Source organism: Myzus persicae, unplaced genomic scaffold (genome assembly GCF_001856785.1).
Source record: "Myzus persicae strain clone G006 unplaced genomic scaffold, MPER_G0061.0, whole genome shotgun sequence".
In the NCBI taxonomy this organism is placed as follows: Eukaryota; Metazoa; Arthropoda; class Insecta; order Hemiptera; family Aphididae; genus Myzus; species Myzus persicae.
The window spans coordinates 729,543-750,860 of record NW_019101024.1 but is presented as its reverse complement, the minus strand read 5'-3'; the positions used below and the strand labels follow the sequence as shown (position 1 = coordinate 750,860).

General features: G+C 30.6%; 3 protein-coding genes across 3 annotated transcripts in view; 1 reads left to right on the top strand and 2 right to left on the bottom strand.

Moving 5' to 3' along the window:
* LOC111027300 (rap guanine nucleotide exchange factor 4) overlaps nt 1-400 on the bottom strand; it is a 193,633-nt gene extending 193,233 nt beyond the window's left edge. The window contains exon 1 of the mRNA XM_022305623.1: nt 3-400. Within this exon, the coding sequence (XP_022161315.1) occupies nt 3-40 (38 nt within the window). The 5' untranslated portion in view covers nt 41-400. The remainder of the gene's footprint in view (nt 1-2) is intronic.
* Nucleotides 401-8,351: 7,951 nt separating this feature from the next.
* On the top strand, nt 8,352-12,756 carry LOC111027338 (integrator complex subunit 13). The gene is made up of 2 exons (XM_022305698.1): nt 8,352-9,169; nt 11,047-12,756. The coding sequence occupies exons 1-2, from the start codon at nt 8,694-8,696 to the stop codon at nt 12,599-12,601; spliced, it is 2,031 nt and encodes a 676-aa protein (XP_022161390.1). The 5' UTR covers nt 8,352-8,693; the 3' UTR covers nt 12,602-12,756.
* A 3,357-nt stretch (nt 12,757-16,113) lies between these two features.
* On the bottom strand, nt 16,114-20,876 carry LOC111027362 (glucose dehydrogenase [FAD, quinone]-like). Its single transcript, XM_022305732.1, has 3 exons — nt 19,909-20,876; nt 17,356-17,671; nt 16,114-17,143 (listed from the first exon to the last, which is right to left on the bottom strand). The coding sequence occupies exons 1-3, from the start codon at nt 20,638-20,640 to the stop codon at nt 16,461-16,463; spliced, it is 1,731 nt and encodes a 576-aa protein (XP_022161424.1). The 5' UTR covers nt 20,641-20,876; the 3' UTR covers nt 16,114-16,460.
* Between the last annotated feature and the right edge of the window lie 442 nt (nt 20,877-21,318).

The following is a 21,318-nucleotide window of genomic DNA, read 5'->3' as shown; positions in this document are numbered from 1 at the left end:
ACCTTTTGTCGATGGCTGTGATCCATTCGGTAGCTGCCATTGGATTAACAAAAACGACGACAACGTAAGCAACAATATGCAGTTTAATAGGTACGATGCGATTTAAATGCACTCACTACACACGCGATCCAGTGACGCGTATTATAGTATCGGTCAGTAAATTTGATATAACGTAATAAATTGGAGTATAATTATTATTATTATTATTATTACCGGCTGAAATGTACACCGTACAGGTAATGTATATTTGTGGTGTTAAACAACGATAGGCAACTGCACTTAAAATACAATTACAATTATTGTTTGATCGCCGGTTCCGGTGGTACCGACCGGTGACACGACGAGTACGACGAGCACGACAACCGCGGTGTACACATCGCGGCGCGCGTACTACTACGACTGCCGTCGACGCTACCGCGGTGTTTTGGCCTCCGAGCCCTCGTCGCGGAGGTATTCCGTGCACCCTGCGCGCCGCAGCGGCCGAAGGATTGCGCGGAAGTTTCTACTTGTTGAACGGCCGGCGGCGCGCCACGTAACTGCACGTGCGACCCGACCGCGGTGGACGGACCGTCTGCGAAGTGGAGAAAAGTGAAAACCCGATAAGTTGCCTTCCGAAAATTGTACTTACTTGAATTCTATTAACTCGATTATTCGAACGGGAATTCAGTGGTCAGGTACATTTTTGAATTACAATCCTTCGGTTGTTCCTCGTACTAAGACGACTTCCTACACGACCTGTATTTAGAAATAATTAACAGTTTAACAAAATTTAACGTATACCTGCAATCGCTCTCAAACATTGTTTTTCGCGGATTATATATTACACGTTTTAAGTCATGCGAGTATGCAGATCAGTAGCTTCCCACTAACGACTAAAAACCAAACTATTTAAAGTGATAAATATTGGCTGGTTAACATATTATATTATGTATTTTTATCTGCGATACGTATCAAAACTTGGTCTATATCGTAAGTACATAAGTCAAAAGCATATCAAACATCATCGTAATATACTGTATTACAAATTTTAAGGAGCAGTCCAGTGGCGTCATTGGGGGGAGGCAACTTGAGCATTTGCTCTAGTCTAACATTTACATCAACCTTAAGTCGACACATTTAAAAATTATAAAAAGCCTTATTTTTAACTACTATAATCCATTGTCATAAATCATAATATTGAATATTGATATTTTATAAATAAATTATTAATCGTTTTATGTACCAGTTACTGACTGATAACCGACCGACTTGCCGTATGCAAGTGGGCAGTTGGTACTTGGCTGTCATAAATTTAGATTTTAGACTGGCACACTGCAAAAGTACCTACAAGACGTGTGGACAGTCGTGTGTACTGGTACTATGATGTACAACTTTACTGAGAAATAAGAATTATTATATTTTTAGAATAGCCAAATCAAAAGTCAAATTTAAATAAATTTCAATAGGTACCCACATAAGAATATCAGATAAGACCTATTCGCTAAATATAACATACATATTATTATGATGTAAATAATTATGTCTCATATTTTCCATTTTGGTTAATCGTCGATCTCAGCTCCCGAGTGGTATTTCTGTAACTATTTGAAATTATTCAACGGATTATCATTGTTTTACTTGATATCTTGTATTATGAACAATAAACGTAAACATAAACGTACTAAGGTACAATGTTTAGCCTGTGATAGTTCATTTGACCATGATTACCGCCGAAAACATGAACTTAACATTCATGGCGGTAGGCAAGTAAAAGTGAAAGACATTAGTCTTGGTGTAGCCAACAATCCTTTTGCTGCTGCCCGACTGAACTTCGAACGTAAAGTAAAATATCTCCTATTAAATATTTAATTATGTTTATGACTGTAAATACTGCTAACTCATTGTAAATCAGTATTAAAAGGTACCTATTACCAGTATTACCTATTTTGTATGTATTTACACATAACTCAATTATTCTATTTGACTTTTTAGTTCTAATTATAATACTTGACAAAAATGTTCATGTTTAATACTTCAAAACCCTGTGTGTGGTATGACGTTCATATATCTGAACATTTACCCTTCCACCCCTCGCCTACTATGGCACTAATGCACTATCCTATGTGAATCTACATGGAAAACATTTTGAGTCGGCAAATCAGTGGATAGTTGTCCTAGTTAAACAAAAACTGAAATTATGCCACTGGAGCAGTGTCTAGTTCTTTTATAGAAAATTTAATAAAATCTAATTTGAATAAAAAGTAATGTAATAACTATTATGTAAAAGTCATAGTTTAAGCATCAAAATGAATGAAACATTATCCAGATATAGTGATCATTGACGTATGTAGGGATGGGGAGGAGTTCAAGGAAAATCAACCACATGAAATTGCACTTCTATGGCAATATTTGGGTTTATCATTTTTCGATTAAAACCAATAACATTTAAACTTATTAGAAAATGTTTCTTACATTAATAGAACTTTAAAATAGTATAATAATATGAAAGACCATTGGAAACTAGCACATAACTGTGTATATGGGTGCATAGTGCACACCTTTTATACTGCGAAACTTTCACACAAAATGTAGAATGACTCTTCCGCCTCTTTCATGAATTTAGTTTCGTTCCACGCATTGTACTTAATAAAATATGTTTTTTAATTCCTGTAACTGTATAATCTCAAAAAAAAATTTAGGGGAGGATAAAAGTTAATATTTAAAAAAAGTAAGCTTCATGAGAAATTCAGATTTGTTTTCAGAAATATTATAGCTTAGTTAGTTAGATCGGTAAAAACAGGCCGGATTAAACGAAACAGTAGGGGAACTTGCAACTAGCTACCATTTTTTTTTTAAAGTGAGTACAGTCTTACAGTTTATAGTATATATTACAGTATCCCAGTCATTACATTTATAATTCAAAAACTTAAATATATATTAAAATGTTTATGATTGAGTTGTAATAATATCATTCGAATATTACAGGTTTCAGTGATGCCAGCCCAAAATAAATTCATCCGCCACATAGGTTTATACTTTTATAGCTTTAGATAAGATCCGTCACTTATTTCTCTCAGCATTGAGAGCATAATATTTCGTTTAGCTAACTAGTGCTTCATCGTATGTATATATACCTGATCGATTGAAAATAGTAAAATACGTTATTATCATTTGTGAATGTTGAATCAACGATAATGTCCGATAACTGGCGACCCTTTAACAACAATTCTCAACAAACCAGCTATTTTAATCTCTCGACAGTTTAACATAGATGTAACTTTGTAGATCCTGTAACTTATAACTTATAAGTGTAGCTCATAATCAGAATGTAGATAGGATGGAGGGGAAGTAATAAATGTAGTGACAAAAAAAACGAAGAAGGACTTTATCTTTGATTCATATTTAGTAGAGTTTATTTGGCGAAGTAAACTAAATGGACAAAAATTAATTTTTCACAATTTTAAAAATATATATAAATGTTGGTCACTTGCTTGATTTAACCTATTTAATCTACTTTTTTTCAAGATTGACGAGTTCATTATGTACATACTTTATAATTTATACCATACATATAACATATACAGTTTTACTTAATAATAACAGTATCGTACGATCATTTTTATTTTTTTAGTATCAAATAATAAAATTAGTCTGGAATTTACTTATCATTATTTTTGTTGTATATTGTGCATACAATTTATTTTTTTCAGTCAAAATTTGGCATTTTTAAGGAGGAAGGGAAAAATATAGCATTATTAACGATATAATTTTACACTATACCTAAAATAACACTGCAATTGTATTGTTCCAGTCACTAAATTTAAATTTCGAAAAAATTAGAGTAAAATCAAAACATTTGGCAAAGAGAATCACAAATTAAAATTTTCTGAAAAATACTAAACATTAAGAAATCTAATTAGATGTATTTTAATGAACTGATAATAATAATTCATAACCCATTGACAATAACGACAATTAGTATTAATAGTATTTTTATATTTTTATATTGTACTTGATTTGATTTCTGTTGTACACGTGCATTTACCAATTTTTAAAATGTAAGCATAGTTAATCACAATTTAAAGACTATGCAGCATTGAGCCACAGACTTCTTTGTAACCAGATATAAGAATATTTAAATGACATCATGTAGAAAAAAAAGTTTATAGTATAGTAAGCATAATTGAAGCTAAGTATTTTATAACTTGGTGTCTTGGGTATCTACTCCGAGACAGGAAGCAGTTAACAACGAATATACAAGTTTTTAAGCACTTTTACTGCTAAAAATAAACTAAGTACCTATTTCCAAAAAAACATAAAACTTATGCTAGTGCTTAAGTTAAATTTATACTTACAGTTTTTTTGCTAAACTCAAAATTCAAAAACCATAAATTATTAGTTTTAAAATTATGAGACCATAAAAACCTACAAAGAAGTTTTTGGTTTGGAATTAATTTAAATAAGCTTTAAAGTGAAAATATCCTTTCACAGTGGATACGTATTCACTTAATTTTATATAACCAAGAAGAATTCATAAAAATGTAATATTTTATAAGATTCAAATATTTGTTGTTACCTACTACTATATAATATACACATTTAATTTATAAAAAATGGAAAGCGAAGCACGGGCGCCCACAGGCAAATGCATTTTAAGAATCAAAAAAATATTTTATTTTAATGTATACAAAAAAATCAATTAGAATTAAATTCCAAAAAGAAATGGGAAGAGGGACATGGACACCTACAGGCATTATTGTTTTAAAAAGCAAAATAAAAAGTTAACTACACTAGAACTCAAGACTGCAGTCTACAATCTTCAAATTCTTTAACTGGAAAATCTATTCAAAATTACTTTATTAGGTAACAAATGTTGAATCAAAATATTTAATGTCTCCTTGAAGTTAAAAAATGTATGCAAAAATCCTACTTTACATATATTAATGAAAATAAATGAAAAAAATATGATCAGTCTGATCAGAAGTCTATTTACTTTGATTCAGTGTATTAAAATAATGTACAAGATTAATGAAACTTATTATGGATGCAACATGCAAAAAATTTAATTTAAAGAGGTCCACGGGTTCTTCTATGTAAAATCATTTATTGAAAGAAATAAAATAATGCTTAATGTAAAATTATATTGTGTTTCAAGTTTGGACTACAGTCAATTTTGAACTACTAACCAAAAATACAAATAAAAACATAGTTATATTTTTGTTTTGGTGAGGAAAAATTAGATTAAGTGTAATGTGGAAAGAAGTGGGAAGAAAACTTATTGGAAATTCTTAGACAATATAATTTTAATACACAAAACCATGTTTCAAATTAATACTAATGAATAAAAAAATACTGAAAACCTTACAATAATTCTTTATACCGTACACTTTAATACATTTTTTATTATTATTTTGTTATATTTTAGAAACATAAGATATTTTGAAATCAACTTTAATAATTTTTTATGATCAAGAAACAATTATTAGTGTTGACTGTACTTAATTTTTATAAATATTGGTACAACGCTAGTCAGATGGCTTCTAAGCCCAGGGATAAAAACTATAATAATTTGTTAAGTTCCAATTTGCCTTGGTAATATTTAAATATTTTCTTTTATTATTATGTTTATACAAATATCAAATACCATGGTAGTTAGCATGACAAAATGGTAGTTAGTAGAAAAATATCATTGCAAAGCACACAGCCAGAGATGATGGTCTACTATCACCAGTCTACTTTCATCACCATAGCTTCAACCAACCATAGCCCTTAGATTTACCAACTTTCTTATGACCAGTTTAGTAGCCAGTGTTATGAAATGAGAGAGGGCAGGGTTTAAACACCTAAACCTCGGCGGGAAGTCTGGCTACGCCACTGGGTATATATCTGTATCAATCTGAACGATGGTAGAACAATAAATAATATTGAGGTAAAGCACAACTGACAGAGGGTTAACTAGGACATTTTGAATAAAAAGATCCTGAGTTGGTTTCCTATTTTAGTGTTTGTTTATCAAGTTGAACCTTTCATTGTTACAATTTGAAGCACATAATATAAGCGAGAAATGATACAGATTTTTCGCCACTAATATGTGCTTCACTGCTACAGGTTACCAGACATGGAATCCATTCATAGTATAATATGATCAAAGGTGAACACATTAACTACATTCTGAACTTGAAACTATGATTGCATGTACATTTTAAAAGTAACTAGTATTAATAATTAATTAATCAACATGTGTTGGTTCCGTCTTACAAGTGGCTATCAATTTCAGAAGATCTATTTAGCAATGATAGTTTTAATATTAGAGTATTATTTGAAAATAACAAAGTTAATAATTAAGCATAACTCCTGAACTAAAAATTGATACGTATCACACATAAACACTTAGATACAACACATGAAGGTGCTAGTGATTCGTTTTCTTTAAAGCAATATTTTTTTATTAATTTTTTAAACTTCATGTTTTGAAAAATTCAAGGAAGATGTTGAAATTTGGAACAACTTTAAAACATATTTAAATAATTTTAATATGAATTTCTTGAAGCATAATTTGGAAGGTAAATTCTCCCCCTCCAAACACCAATAACCGACACAATTAAAATAATTATAATTATTAAAGGTTCTATCATTTAAAATATCTCAATTTACAAAAGCATAGTCAATAATTTCCAAGAACTTACTATAGTACATATTATCTTAAATAATGTAGAATTTTATTTTACTTTTTTTTTTTATGTTAGGTCTAAAGCATCTTCAACCATGGCCATAAGCAGTCTGTGGGGGGTTAGGTTAGGTTTGAGTACACATTTGTATGTGTAGGGCGAGGATTCATCGCTAAAAATCCAGATGGTCATCCATTGGAGAGCTAGCGCCTAGCAACACCGTATGATACTTGACACACATTGGGCACTGCGGCCAACCACTACTTAGAAAATCTGTTGTGTTTAGTTGATTATTATTCAAAATCTTTTTTATTTGTATTATATATGTAATGTTTTTATCCAACATATTTTGTAATTATTCCATTAAAGCCTAAAGGTCATTATTATTTTACTAGTATTGTAATATTATTTTCAAGTACACACTTGATTAACAAAATTCATCGACAAATTATTAAATACCATAAAAGTTCCTCATTTGGAAAAGAATTAAAATTTCTCATAATAATTATTTTAGTGTCAACTATCAGGCATCAGCAAAATAGTATTTATGAAATCTTTAGTGTTCATGAATATTTTTTTTAATAAAAAGACATGACAATGTATTATTTTTGTATAGTTTCTACTTATAAGACAAACATATGAAAATTATTAAAACTGGTAAAGTTACAGTACCTAATTGTTTTGAGTAATATTTGTAACTATAGGGTCACAAAATTATGTAACTATTTGCTGTTTTAGTTATTTTATATGGTTTGATCAATTTAATGTAAGACACTCATAATTGCATTATTTTGGTTTTTATGTTCTGAAGAGAAAACATTTTTTGATTACTTAGATTATATAAATCAAATTTCTGTCGAGTAGTTTATTTGTTATACCTAACTAAATATTTAAAGTTTTTAAGAGCAAAACACATAATTTGAAAGCTCAAACTTAACACAAGTATGGCACATAGATATACATTAGTAATTACATTTTCCTAAAGGTAAAATAAGGTATATAGTAATAAATATGACTTATAAGTAAAGCAAGTGTATTATAAGGAAGAATTATAACATAAAATATGTGTAATAACATTATCTAATATGAATTGCAATACTTATAATACATAATATAACAACTTCATTAATTTTAATATTATGTTGAAAATTTGAAATGTATTATTGTGTTATCATATTGGCGGTTTTTTTTTTTGATAATGTGATGTGAGACCATCGAGATAGATAAACAATGTATTGTTTATCTATCTCGATGTGTGAGACCAAATGAATGCCCGAGCCTCAATTGCCTCTCCTTAAACTTCTCCTCCGGCCACGGGAACGCGGCCTCAAAATATTATGTATAACCACGATTAAAGATATATTATAATATCTATTATATCTTTAATCGTGGTTGGTACCCGAAACCCGTTGAAGCACAAGACTGAAGAAGTCTTTTGTTATCTATGGGTCACCACAATACAAGCAATTGATAACATAATATTTCCCGGCAGCCTGCCGGCTCGAAAGCATGTTCCGATTGATAGCAGATCTACATCAGTGTGGCGACCTTATTCACTATAGCACGGACAGCGAAAAGTGGGCCGCGATACCAATGCTCCGGGTGGCAGAATTCATCAGGTTTTCCACAATTATACGCGATTACGCTTAAATACACCACTAGGAACGTAACGCTCGCGGCTCGCTTTTCGCCGGCCGTACTATAATCACTATTCAGTATTCAGAATTGTAATCAAAATTCACCATTACGGTCCATACGGCTACGGCGTACGCACACGCGCCGATGTCCGTCACTGACGCGCAGCACAGTTTGAAATAAAATACAAATTACTAAGACTACTGCCTGTAGTTACTATCTGCCTGCCTACTTCGTAACTTATTAATTGCCTAGTCGTATTATTTTACTATTTAAGTGCAGAAATGTCAGTTTTTTGTGACGAATGATGATGTAGCCGTTGTACCTACGTTTATTTGGATCCTAGACCTTAGTTTGGAAAAAATAAATTAAACGTTTAATCATCTATAAAAGTATTTTTAGTGCATAACTATGAGCCTAATGGATCAACTTTTTCCAGCAAATCATAAAACCACATTTGTGGTGGACCACACTCCATACTTTGGATTGGCTAGTAACTCGCATATCAAAATGGACTTCACCAAACGGCCACCTGGTGGGGTGCCGCCGGCACCCATATTCAAATCAATGTGGACGTGTAGCATTGAAGCTGTACTCGAATACTGCCGTATCGTCTGGGATCTGTTTCCAGATGGGAAACTTATACGTGTTATTAGTAGCGACCTGCAATCTCGCAACTTGAATAATTGGTCATCTAGTCAACAAAATGTTAACTATATGCTGCATAATTTGTCATCTTTAGGGCCACCTGCAAAACTTGTACCAAACCCAAATCGAGACTACAGTGTTGTGTACGGATTTCATACTGCAGCCGAAGCAATGATTGAATGTACTACAGCGCAAATGGATCAAGGGGCTAAGAAAAATAATATTGAAGTTCAAAACAAGTAATTTGTTTTAATTATTTTAAATTATAATTTCATAAAGATTATGTTGTTACATGTTATGGTAACAGTACTTAGACAATTTATTTTATGTAGGTAACACATTTTTCTGTGTCATAAGTTTTTTTATAAATTAATTGAGTTCTAATGGTCATATCAGAAACTGTTTTTAATGCTGGTAGGAAAAAAGTAATAACTTTTTTGTTACAAACTATGTAAAACAGTGGTTCTCAACCTTTTTTGGAAGACGACACCCAATTTAGATCCATAACAATCCAACACGCTTAAAATAATTAATGGATTTTTGAAAAAGTAAAAATTACAAACCTTTGTAAATTAATACATTTGTATGTTAGCCCTTTATTAAAAAACAAAAACTAAAAGTTTAATTAATTAAAATTTAAACAGTTAAAAGAAAATATTATAAAAAAAACAGTTCTAGTTTATAAAGGACATTAGTGCAATTCTTGTGATTGGTGACAAACTTTCTTCCTTTTCAATATCTTTAAGCGTAAACCTCTTTTTTAGTTTTTGTTATTTATTATGTCGAAAATGCTGATTCACGTACACATGTATGATATTGAAAAAGGACACTAAATTTGCAATGCTTTTTTGGTCACCCCGGCATATTCGTTTTGCATAGAAATTCAAAATGTATCATTTTGAGACATGCAATTTTGATTTTAAAGTTGTATTTTATGATATTTCTATTAAATGTTTTTTTCTCGTAGAAGTAAAGTTTGCATTTTTAATATTTTCTCCTTCACATGGACTAGGTATTTCTGGAAACTACCCCTTACATTTCAGTTGCTGAAAGTAATGAAAAGTAACTCTTTAAACTTTGAAAAAGTGTCAACAGATGTTTGTATATTATATTTTTCAGTTCTATTTTTTAAATTAATGCTTAAATGCATTATTGATTCTTTTTCTGAAAAAAAGAATGTAAAATCATCATTGTTTATGGATCATAACAATTAATTAAATTTTTTTAAAACATTCTATTTAATCACTCGTAGTAGTTATATTTTCTTTGCGACCATGCCTACTAGAATTTAAAACATTAAATTTTGAAAAATGTCGCAAAGTAAACACATCACATTTCATCATCAATTTGATTTTTTTTCATTACTTTACTTCATAATGCTGTAATAATATCATACATTTATACTTTGAAAGCTTACAGTTTAAAGTAATAATATTTTGGTGACACACACCAGTTGAGAACCATGTACAGTTATAATCGAGGTAACAATTATTTTGAATTTAAAGTTAAGAGTTTTTTAAATTACATGAACTTTTCCAAATCCCAAAAGAGGGGTATGTTAGGAGTAATTGTTTATTATTATTTTATCTTTCACAAATTCACTATTATTTTTGTACCTTAAGCAAAAAAATTATTATTTTAAGTTATAACCTATGTTATAAATATTTTTTACAAACATAAAAAATTCCTAGCTCATTTATCAAAATAAATAAATAATGCATACCTAAATACCTAATACATATTATATTAAAATAAATGTCGTGTCTAGTTCATTAATACAGAGAAATTAGTTAGATTCAGTTTGATGAAATATAATGTTTCATGTTCCATTTTTTAATTTAATTTAATAATAATTAATCATATATAATACCTAAAGAAAATCATTTAAACAGTGGTTAAACTCAGTGTTATGCTTAATATGATATTGATTATGTTTTAACTCCAGTAATTTATGGATTAGATAATTTCTTATGTTTTTATTAATTGCTGAAAATGTTCATTAATATTTTTTTTTTAATAATTAAAACATTTTTAAGAATACCTAATTGTCTTAATAAGTCATAACAATTAAGTTATATCCATGTTTCTTATTAAATATTATTTTACCGAATTTCAGATGCAGAACAATTATTATCACATCTGCCAGGGACAACCCGTCTATAGATAATCTCATGTCCATGTTTCATAATGAGATGATCAAAAGCAACAAATATGTATCTCAACCTAGTTCGATGTCTATTCATCATTGTCACTTAGTGATAATTAACACATATCCAGATTCTATAACATGTGAAGTCACTGATCGCCCACCTCATGCCATATCAACAATACTAGATTTGGAAGTGCATTCAATTCCTGCATCTAAAATTGGTATTAAGATATCAAACCTTTTATTAAAACACTACAATCTAGCTAGTACAACAGTTACTGGTATTCCCATGAAGGAAGAACAAAACGCCAGTTCATCAGCAAATTATGATGTAGAAATATACCATGCAGCTACTGCACATACAACTATTTTAAATGCAAATGTAGCTGATGCCAAAGCAGTGGTTGCAAAAAAGGAAGGAGCTGACTATGAGACAATTAAATTAAAATGGTGTACACCTAGGGCAAACAACAATTTGCCAGATATTCACAGTTGTACGACGCTACATAGAATCACTCCAGTTGATATAAACAGCAGACCAAGCGCATGTTTGATAACGTTTTTACTGAATGGCCGATCAGTTTTACTTGAGATGATTAAACAAGGGGGTGGTAAAAGCATGTCACATGTTTTAAAATCGTACAACGGTGAGATATACATACATACTGTGTCTTCTGGTCGCACAGTACTTGAAGACCCACCAGCTATTAGTGAAGGCCCCGGAGGGAAAGTGACTCAGTATAGAATAGCCGATTTTGGTAATTTTATGAGGTTAAATTTACTGCAACCATCAAAAAGAAAACAGTCAGAAGATAAAAACAATATTGAAGATGCAAAAGAAAAATTGAAAAAACAAACTGCATATTGGCCACTAACAACATCTTCAACAATAATATTTAATTTGAAGCAATATACTGAACCAATGTTGTCATTAATGGTTAAAGATAACATTAGTGATCAGGAAGTAATGAATTGCAAACAATGTATTTATGCTTTAATGGCAGCTGAATCAAAGAATGAACACCTCATTGTACCCAGTCTGTCAAATCCACGAAAAATGATGAAAAAAGATGATCAATATAAGTCTATGTGGGCAGAGTTGGAAACATTTTTGAAATCAAATTTATATACTGAGAATCACTGTAAAGTTTTGCAATGTTTATTTGAATGCCGTGGTAAACTTGATGAAGAAAAAATTATTGAAAAAACTTTAATGCGTTTTAAGAAATCTTTGGCCGACAGGCCGAGTGTAATACGAGCTACTACTGATTCGCCTATGTCTCCACCATTAGCTCAACAGACAGGAAAAAAACATAATATTGCACCTAACGCTGTTGATGTAAATCCAAACAGTGTTATGTATTTGCAGATAGTTCAAGATTTGGAAAATCGTAGAGCTGAACCTTCAACGCGACCTCAGTTTGCTGGTCGATTAAAGTCCATTCAAAAGAGAAATGGTAATTTATTTACAAAACTCTATCAACATTTAGATGACGATTCAGATACTAAGGGTGCAAAATAAAATTGAAAATGTTTATTAATTGTTTGATTTTGGTCTCTTAGAATATGGTTTTGTATTTTATCTGTATTGCAACGAATATTGTCAGACTCTACTAGAATAATATTTTAATACCTATCAAAAATCATGATAAAACATTTTGTACTGTAAAATATATATATTTTTTTGTTTATATAGCTGATTGATTATTGTTATTATTATAATATTATCACAACTATTTTATCTCAAAATTGTAGTTTAATTGCTTCAAATTATTATTAAGACTTAATTAATAGCCATATTAAATATGAAATTTAGTGTTTCTCAACCTTTATTTCAGAACAATGCCCTAACTTAAGTCTAAATAAATTGCAACATGCTTAAAAGTTAAAACAAATAATAAATTCATTAGCAAACGAGGCAATTACTTCTCCTATATTTAAAAAAACAAAACTGCTATCCCGTAACAAGACATTAAAATTTATAAACATACACATCACCGAAATGTTGTATACATCTTAGGATGTAGTACCAATAACTAATAAACTTAAAGAAATAAAAAGAAAATAAACAATTGGCATACCAATAATAATATCTCTCGACACTCAGACATAATAACCACAAGAACCAGAATCAGACATACCTGCCTCACTCAGATATTATAATATGTAATACAGGATGAAAAACAACCCTACTGCAACTCATGTGACAAACCCCTCACAGTAAAACACATAGTCCTAGATTGTCTACTTTTTGCCACCTCAAGAATCATCTACATACCTCCAATTATGGAAGAAGCACTTGGAGAACACTATACCTACTCAATATACAACTTTTCAAAAAAATTGGTATTGATACCAACAATTTATATAAGTTAAATTAATATAACATGCAAGCATGTAAATAACATTAAAAATAAATAAATGTAATCATCGTAATTAAGCGAAGCAAATAACCATACTAATTTGTGTAAATGTAAATATAATTTTAGGCTAATGAACTACCTGTTGGATCCTTTGTACTTAAAAAAATATTAATGATTTTTTGGAAAAAGTAATAAACAATTAATAATATAAACCTATGAAAACCATTAAATTTACATTTTACCCACATTTTATTAAAAAGATATATTTACCTTACCTACATGGCTACATAATACTAATACTATTTTTGTTTTCTAAGACTTTAACATTAGTAGAGTTCAAATCAAGTATAAGAATTATTATCGGAGAAAAAATTTTAAAAATATAAATTTACTCTGCAATATCTAATAAATGTTAAAACACAATAATTATTCATATGCATTAGAGAGGTAGGTTTTATATTATGACTAGGTACTATGTACCCAGGTACTAGGTACATATGCTGCATCTGTAGGTGCCTACCTATCAGTAGAGCAAATTGCAAATTATTTTAAATTGAATTTAAAACAAGGAATCTCATTTTAATGGGTTTTACTGTAACCAAAAATTCAAAAAAAAATTAAAACGGTTATTTTTTACTGACATTTTAAGTTCAAATTTGGGAGAAATTACATATTTGAACCAAGAATAGCGATATTAGTTATTTGGTCATACATAATTTAAAATTATGCGTGGGTACTTTAGACTTTTAGAGTAGGTAGGTACAATATTATATTGTAAACGGTATGACAAAATATTCAAAAAAAATTTTGTCATGGTGTACCTACAATAAATCAATATATACCTACCTACTCAACATTTTCAAATGCAATATTTTGGCAAAAAATAATTTAACCTACTGCACCTAGTAGGTACCTACTACATAATAAATAATAGTAAAAAAATTACAAAGTCACAATAATATAATAAAATTTACTTAGTAATATTATAAAGGATGACAGAGCGTCTTCGCTCAGAATATTGTTTTTCTTATACATTGATTATTGAATTAAAATTTAACACATCTACTGCAAGGACTCTCTAGACGCCTAATGTGCCTATAATAGAGGATTACCCACTTTTTTACCATTTTTTTTTATACATTGAATTATTTATTGGTTTGGATGAACTATTCAGTTTCGCATAAGTTTGTGTTTGAAATCCGATAAGAACTTAACTTCGCCACTTAAGTGGGGACTAGCATTGGCTTTACTTCCTTGTACAACATCGTTTACTGCATTGCAGTTACAAAACTTCTAACTGTAAATTATAGGTACACATTACACATTGTTACAAATTACAATGAATTATCATATTTTGTTACAAACATGATTTATTTTATCATGGTTTCAAGATAGAAGAATGATAGATGGAACAAGTGACTGCAGGGAGCTTCAAGGGCCGACCAGAATCTGCCCCCCCCCACCACAGAACCTCGTTATCACATCCAATTTTCCCAATCTGCCTGGGACTCGCCACTCATGAATCTCGTGTATTATCCACGGTGTTTGTCGTCCCACCAATTGTGCCATATGGGGGATGATGAAGAGACTAAGTCTGTAGCACATCCTACAACATCGTGATAGCGATCAAAGAAACTGCTTCAAAGCTTGAAAAACACTAATTTAGATTTTAGTAAAATTAAAAAAATTGGACACGGGTATTTATTTTGCAGGGCCGGTTTTTATGCGAATCAGCTGTTCAGAACGTTTATATATAAGACAACTGTTTCTCTGTGTTATAATTTTAAGAATCACTATTTTGAAACCAATTCTTACAACTTAAGTAGATAGTTTACACAGTCACATTTTTAAACTGAAACTTATTGAAACACTAGAAACTAGAATGTCTACTTTAGCCTATGCTACTATATAGGTACCTATTTTACATTATAAAAATACAAGCAATTAATCATCTAAGGTACTACCTACCTACTTACTTACTATGCATAAAACGAGCTTAAAAAATATTTATAAACTAAACTTGCTATTTCATTAGTTAAAATATATATTTTTTATTGATCTCATACAAACTTCGACTACAAAGGTCAGTAGATATTGATTACAAGAAGTGATTACATACAGTGGGCATTTTGAATTTGGTAACATTTTTTTTTTTTTACTTTAGACTGAATAATTTTATTTGTTTAATGAAGTTGATCATGTGGCAGTTTTTTAAAAATATATCATAACGATAGGTAGTAACATTTATATTGATTCGACTAATAATTAGTAAATACCCTCATTGTTTCTTCAGTGATACAGATACATATTAGCTTATCATTTTTCACTTGTTAATACACAGCCAGGTGAAGTGAAAACAAGTAGTTGCGTTTAAATATTTACCCAAGCTTCGATCTACATCTTTTTCGTAGTTGGCTATTAATTATTGTTATTGATTGCCAATTTCTAATGATTATACACGTATTCAAGGATACACAATTATCAACCAGGTAGCGACAAGGGGATTTCCAAGTTTTCAACACCCAAGTGTGGACTAGGTATTAATAATTATTGCTGAGTGTAAAATTGTGTGCAGTACTTTTATTCCGTTTGGCACACTACTATGTTTATTATTTTCAAATAGTTTGGATAGAGGAATTAGATAATATTGTGCTGTAGCAAAATTTGTGAATATTTTAGACACTGATTTATTGTACGGCGTAACGAGTAGGCAACAGCGGTACAGTGAACACAACTATAATAGAATTATTCAATTACCTATATAATTATACAATTTATAACTATTACATTTTTATGATCCTTATATAAGAAATAATAAATAGGGTTTCTATCCAGATTATGTAAATAAATTAAACGATGCACCAAGTACATACTGAGTGATAATTTCAAAACATTGTACCTACCCAATACAAAATAAACTCACAGTCAAAGACTTCATATGAGCTGAAACCATGGGTTTTATAAATCAAACGTAGATATAAGAACATATAAACAAATATTATATGACTCTTATAGACATTAATTTGACCAATAACTTTTAATCATATCTGCTCCTTTTTCGCCCACCATTACGGTCGGAGCGTAAAGATGCGCGCTAGGAATGTGTGGGAGTATCGAAGAGTCCACTACTCGTAGTCCTTGAATGCCAATTACTTGTAATCTGTCGTTGACGACGGTTCCCATTCTGCACGTACCACAGTGATGATGAAACGTGTTGGTCAAGTGTTTTGATAAACATGCCCAATATTCGTCAGATCTGAACCGGAAACGTTCACATTTCGGATACGGTATGGGGTTTAGTTTGGCTGCGACACTTTTAAATGCCTGCGTCTCCTCTACCATTTTTACAGCATACTTAAGAGCGTATATGTTGTCTTCGAGATCGGTATTGTTGTTGTAATAACCATAGTACATAACAGGTGGATGCATCGAGTTGTTGGATTTTAATTTTATACTTCCGCGAGCGTCCGGTTGCAACAGCAAAGTACTAATGAAAAATACGTTTGGTTTGTCGGTTATAGGAGCCAATACCAGTTCGATCTCTTTGCCGGACGGTGATCTTATGAAAGCCAAACCGTCTCTCCCTCTCGGTACTGTTAGTGGTCCTCGGCCATACTTGAACCATTCGTCGAATAACACTGGATCTGATATACTTTGTTGAGTCAGAACTGGACCTGTTTGATTCACTATGAATTCCAAACCTAAACAAATATTTTTAATTGATTTCAAATAAATGAATACAATATTAATTACATTTAATTATTTATATTTTTGATTATGAACAATCGCAATGACTTCAACATACAGTTAATATAATATTGATGCTTATATAAGTTGAATACCTAGACATTTTTTTACAACAATAATTACCAATGTTAAAAATAAAACTATTTCAATAAATAAATATAACTACCGATTAAGCCGTAGTGGTCTTCTAAATGTTGTCCTACTGGTAAATTTTGGATAACTGGTATACCATGATACTTTAAGTGTTCTTTTGGTCCAATTCCAGATAACATTAGTAATTGTGGTGAATTTATAGGACCGGCAGATAAAATAACCTCTTTTTTAGAGTATACAGTTCTAGTTTTTCCTTTTTTAATAAATTCCACCCCGATTGTTTTTTTAGTTTTTGAATCAAAGAGTATTCTTGTTACTTGACTGAATATTGCAACGTGGAGGTTTTGACGATCTTTGGCTGGGTGTATAAAAGCTTTAGATGCACTTACCTATAGGTACAGCAAAGATATTTAATTAACATAAATCACAAATATTAAATCTAATAACACGTGGGTCATTATTTTTTCTTTAAAATAAGAAAAATTTGGTGGTTAAAAGGCATTTTCCTTGCAATTTAATTTCATTACAATAGTATAATTGGTACCTAATCAGTAATCAGTAATCACTGCCGAATAAGTAATAACTGATATTGATAACAGCACATTACAATTTAGTATTTACCACTATCTACCTATTAACCTGTAGAATGTTCTACCGATGTAAAATACGTAAAAAATTGACTGTTTAGGCTTGAGGTGTCAAATAACAAATAATAATAAGAAAGATAGATAATATCTATAACAGCTTTAATAAACATTGTAAAAACGGAAAATACTGGAATTAACTGTACTCAGGTTCCACCCCTGCACAGTTCACAATGTATTTTGGCCCACATCGAACAAGTCTTATTTACAAATAAGCTATATTTCAATTTTATTCAGAAAAAATGTTTATACATTTTGGAACCATACATTCATATTATATTTTATAATGTCAAATGTTTTTTTATTTTATTTGGCTAGAAAAAATTGTAGGTAAATAAAAACAATATTTTAAAAGCAATGTTATAGCAGGTAGTAGATATGAAGTACTTCACCAAAACATATACTAACGCATAAGATATTGAAAGTACCGTAGGGTCTCAATAATCCGAACGAGGATGGGGAAAGGAGTCGTTCGGATTAGCGATTTGTTCGGATTACTTATGGCTTAAAAAAAATATCGGTTTTATTGTAATTTAAATTAAGACATTTTATTTTCATCTGTATTAATCAAGTAAAAACTCGTAATTTCAAAAGACAATGAATATATAAAAATATTAATTATCATAATAAACATAATCGAAAATTTTATTACCGGAAAATATTATTTATAAATACTTATGTGCATATTAGATAAGATAAGATAATTCTCAAGCCCGTTCGGAATTTCGGATTATCGCGTCTTTCGGCTTAGCCTGTGTTCGGATTATCGAGACCCTACTGTAGGGGGGATATCCCGAGTGCGTCCCGTTTTTAATTTTTACCTTTTTCATAGTCCCAGTGCGTCCGCCGTTTTATCGACAAATTATATTACAGTGCCCGAGTGCGTCCTCGGTCTACAGTTGCTATAGGTATCTATTTAAGATATTTGAACACTGGAAACGGTGGGAAATTAATTTTAATTAATCTATTTGGCTTACCATTATTAAATCAAGTAGATTCAGAAAACTATATTATTGAAGATTTTATATTTATAATGCCAAAACATCAAAAACTTAACGAATTTATGGATAATATAATAGAAAATTATACAGATTCTGGAGTAAAATTTCCTATTTCCATGTGGGCTAAAATGAATAGAAGTTCTGAAAGGACAACAAATGCTTGTGAAAGCATTCATTCCAAGTACAACTCGTTATTTTATACACATTTTTGGAAATATTAAAAAAAATTCAAATCGATACTAAAATAGCAATCCGAACGGCCACACAAACAACAAAAAAAACCAAAACAAAGTACGTGCAAGAAAATATTATACATCGAAGACAATATAAAACAATTTAATAATAATGAAATAACAAGATTCGATTTTTTCAAAAGAATAGCATTTAAACACCAGCTTATATAAATATATAATAATAACAAAAAACGTTTTAATAAATTGTACGCTAACTTAAACTTAACCGTGTAAGCTAGTTCTAATAATTATAATAAAAATAATATTTTTGGGGTGTAAGGCAGTTCACCTCCACGTGGTGCACCCTGGGTATTTCTAAATGAACTGGACGCATTCGGGCTATGTAAAAAATATGACCTTTTTTTTTGGGACGCACTCGGGAAACTCCCACTGTAGGTACCTACATATCTTGTAATTAAGTTGAAACATAAGACGTAAAGGTACATCGTAATTCGTAATGATGTACCGAATTCTTCCACAATAGAATAAACAATCAAATGTCTTAATTTATTTAAAACTATAAGTAGATATAGCCATATAAGTGTGTATTTCTATAATCTATTTAGGCATTGTTTTTGAAATTGTTATGTATTAATTATATAGGTATAGTAATTGTGTATAATGTAATATTTTTTATTTGAACTTGCGACCCTCCGTTGTGACTTTGTGAGAGCCAGCCCAATGTAAATAATACATTATTATTATTCCAAATAAAATAAAAATATTTACTAAAATGTTTTATACTTACTCGGCGTCCATTTATTGTGTTAGCTTGAATACTCGATATTCCGTTTTCCGGATCAACTGTATAATCAATATTTTTTCGCAATCCTAGTTCACCGCCTGCATCAATGAACATATCAACGAGTGGTGAACGGTATTGGGATCGTTCAACATGGAAATATCCATTTTGTGAATGAAATTGTGAATTTTGATATTCTGGTATAGAATTATTTTCAGATTTTAAAAAATAGGGCATTACATCTTTGTAAGCCCATCCAGTGTTCCCTGATGCTGCAATTGAATCATAATGTTCTTTTTTTCCTCTAGTATAAAATAAAGCATTAATTGTCGATGACCCTCCCATGCCTTTTCCTGTTGGCCAAGAACAACGTTTATTCTTAAAACCGAGACAACCGTTTTTTGTTGGTTCTGTTATGTATCCCCAACTGTAGGTGTCCGATGTTTCCAATAACGATTGTGCACCCGGTATATCTGTAAGTATGGATTCATCTTGTCCTGCTTCCAGCACTAGTACTGACCAATTTGGATTTTCAGATAATCTGTTTGCGACTACACAGCCTCCTGGACCTGCACCGATAACAATAAAATCGTACTCACTCGAAATAGGTCGAGTACCTAAAAAATTGTTTTCTCTGAAGGGAATTCCTTGATGTTCATAAGGTCCGTAAATTGACTGTGCGCGTATTGAGAATGTAAATGAAATTAATAACACGAATTTTATGAGATTTAATGCCATGACGAATCGAACATTAGAGTCTGCACTTTTGTACTACAGACCTTTAACAAGATTCAAGAATAATATCTGCAGTGCTTATCGAACCGGAACGAATACTGTTAAATGTAGGTCAAACTCTCCACTTTTTATAGGTAATATTCTTGAGAGCTGTTGTTCAATATCACGAAAATGCATACGCACTATTTCTCCTACTAACTATGATCGAGAAATATCAACATTTCACAAAACTTACTGATTATATATAAAAATATTAAACAGTAAGTTTTTTGAACTTTTCAATGGTGTCGCGTCGTTTGATCGTGGTAAAATTATTTTGAATAAAATCAAATTGCAGTGACCAGAGATGATCATATATTTACATTTTTTTTTTTTTATAATAATATTAAATAAAATTGTATTGATTAGATTGTATATTATAATTTTATTTTTATATTTTATTTGAGCTCATTTTACCATTTTACCCAAACCAAAGACTTGGAACCAAGACAATGATACAAATTACAAATCTTTAAAGTGGTATATTTCTTCTTGATCTTCGAAATGGTATTAAATCAAAAGGACCGACCAAGGTTTAACCTTTAAGGCTGTAAAAAGTTGAAGTGTTAGGTGTTACTACTTTCCATGCGCCACTTGGTCAGGTGAACTGATCTAGAACCATGAAAACATTACTCGGGTTCA

What these genes read in the sequence shown, in the direction of transcription:
- LOC111027362 (XM_022305732.1), bottom strand. Translation starts at nt 20,640, where the DNA reads ATGGCATTAAATCTCATAAAATTCGTGTTATTAATTTCATTTACATTC. An exon ending in ACACAATAAATGGACGCCGA is followed by an intron (nt 17,672 to 19,908) that starts GTAAGTATAAAA and finishes CTGTACCTATAG; the next exon opens with GTAAGTGCATCTAAAGCTTT. An exon ending in AGACCACTACGGCTTAATCG is followed by an intron (nt 17,144 to 17,355) that starts GTAGTTATATTT and finishes ATATTTGTTTAG; the next exon opens with GTTTGGAATTCATAGTGAAT.
- LOC111027338 (XM_022305698.1), top strand. Translation starts at nt 8,694, where the DNA reads ATGAGCCTAATGGATCAACTTTTTCCAGCAAATCATAAAACCACATTT. An exon ending in AATATTGAAGTTCAAAACAA is followed by an intron (nt 9,170 to 11,046) that starts GTAATTTGTTTT and finishes ACCGAATTTCAG; the next exon opens with ATGCAGAACAATTATTATCA.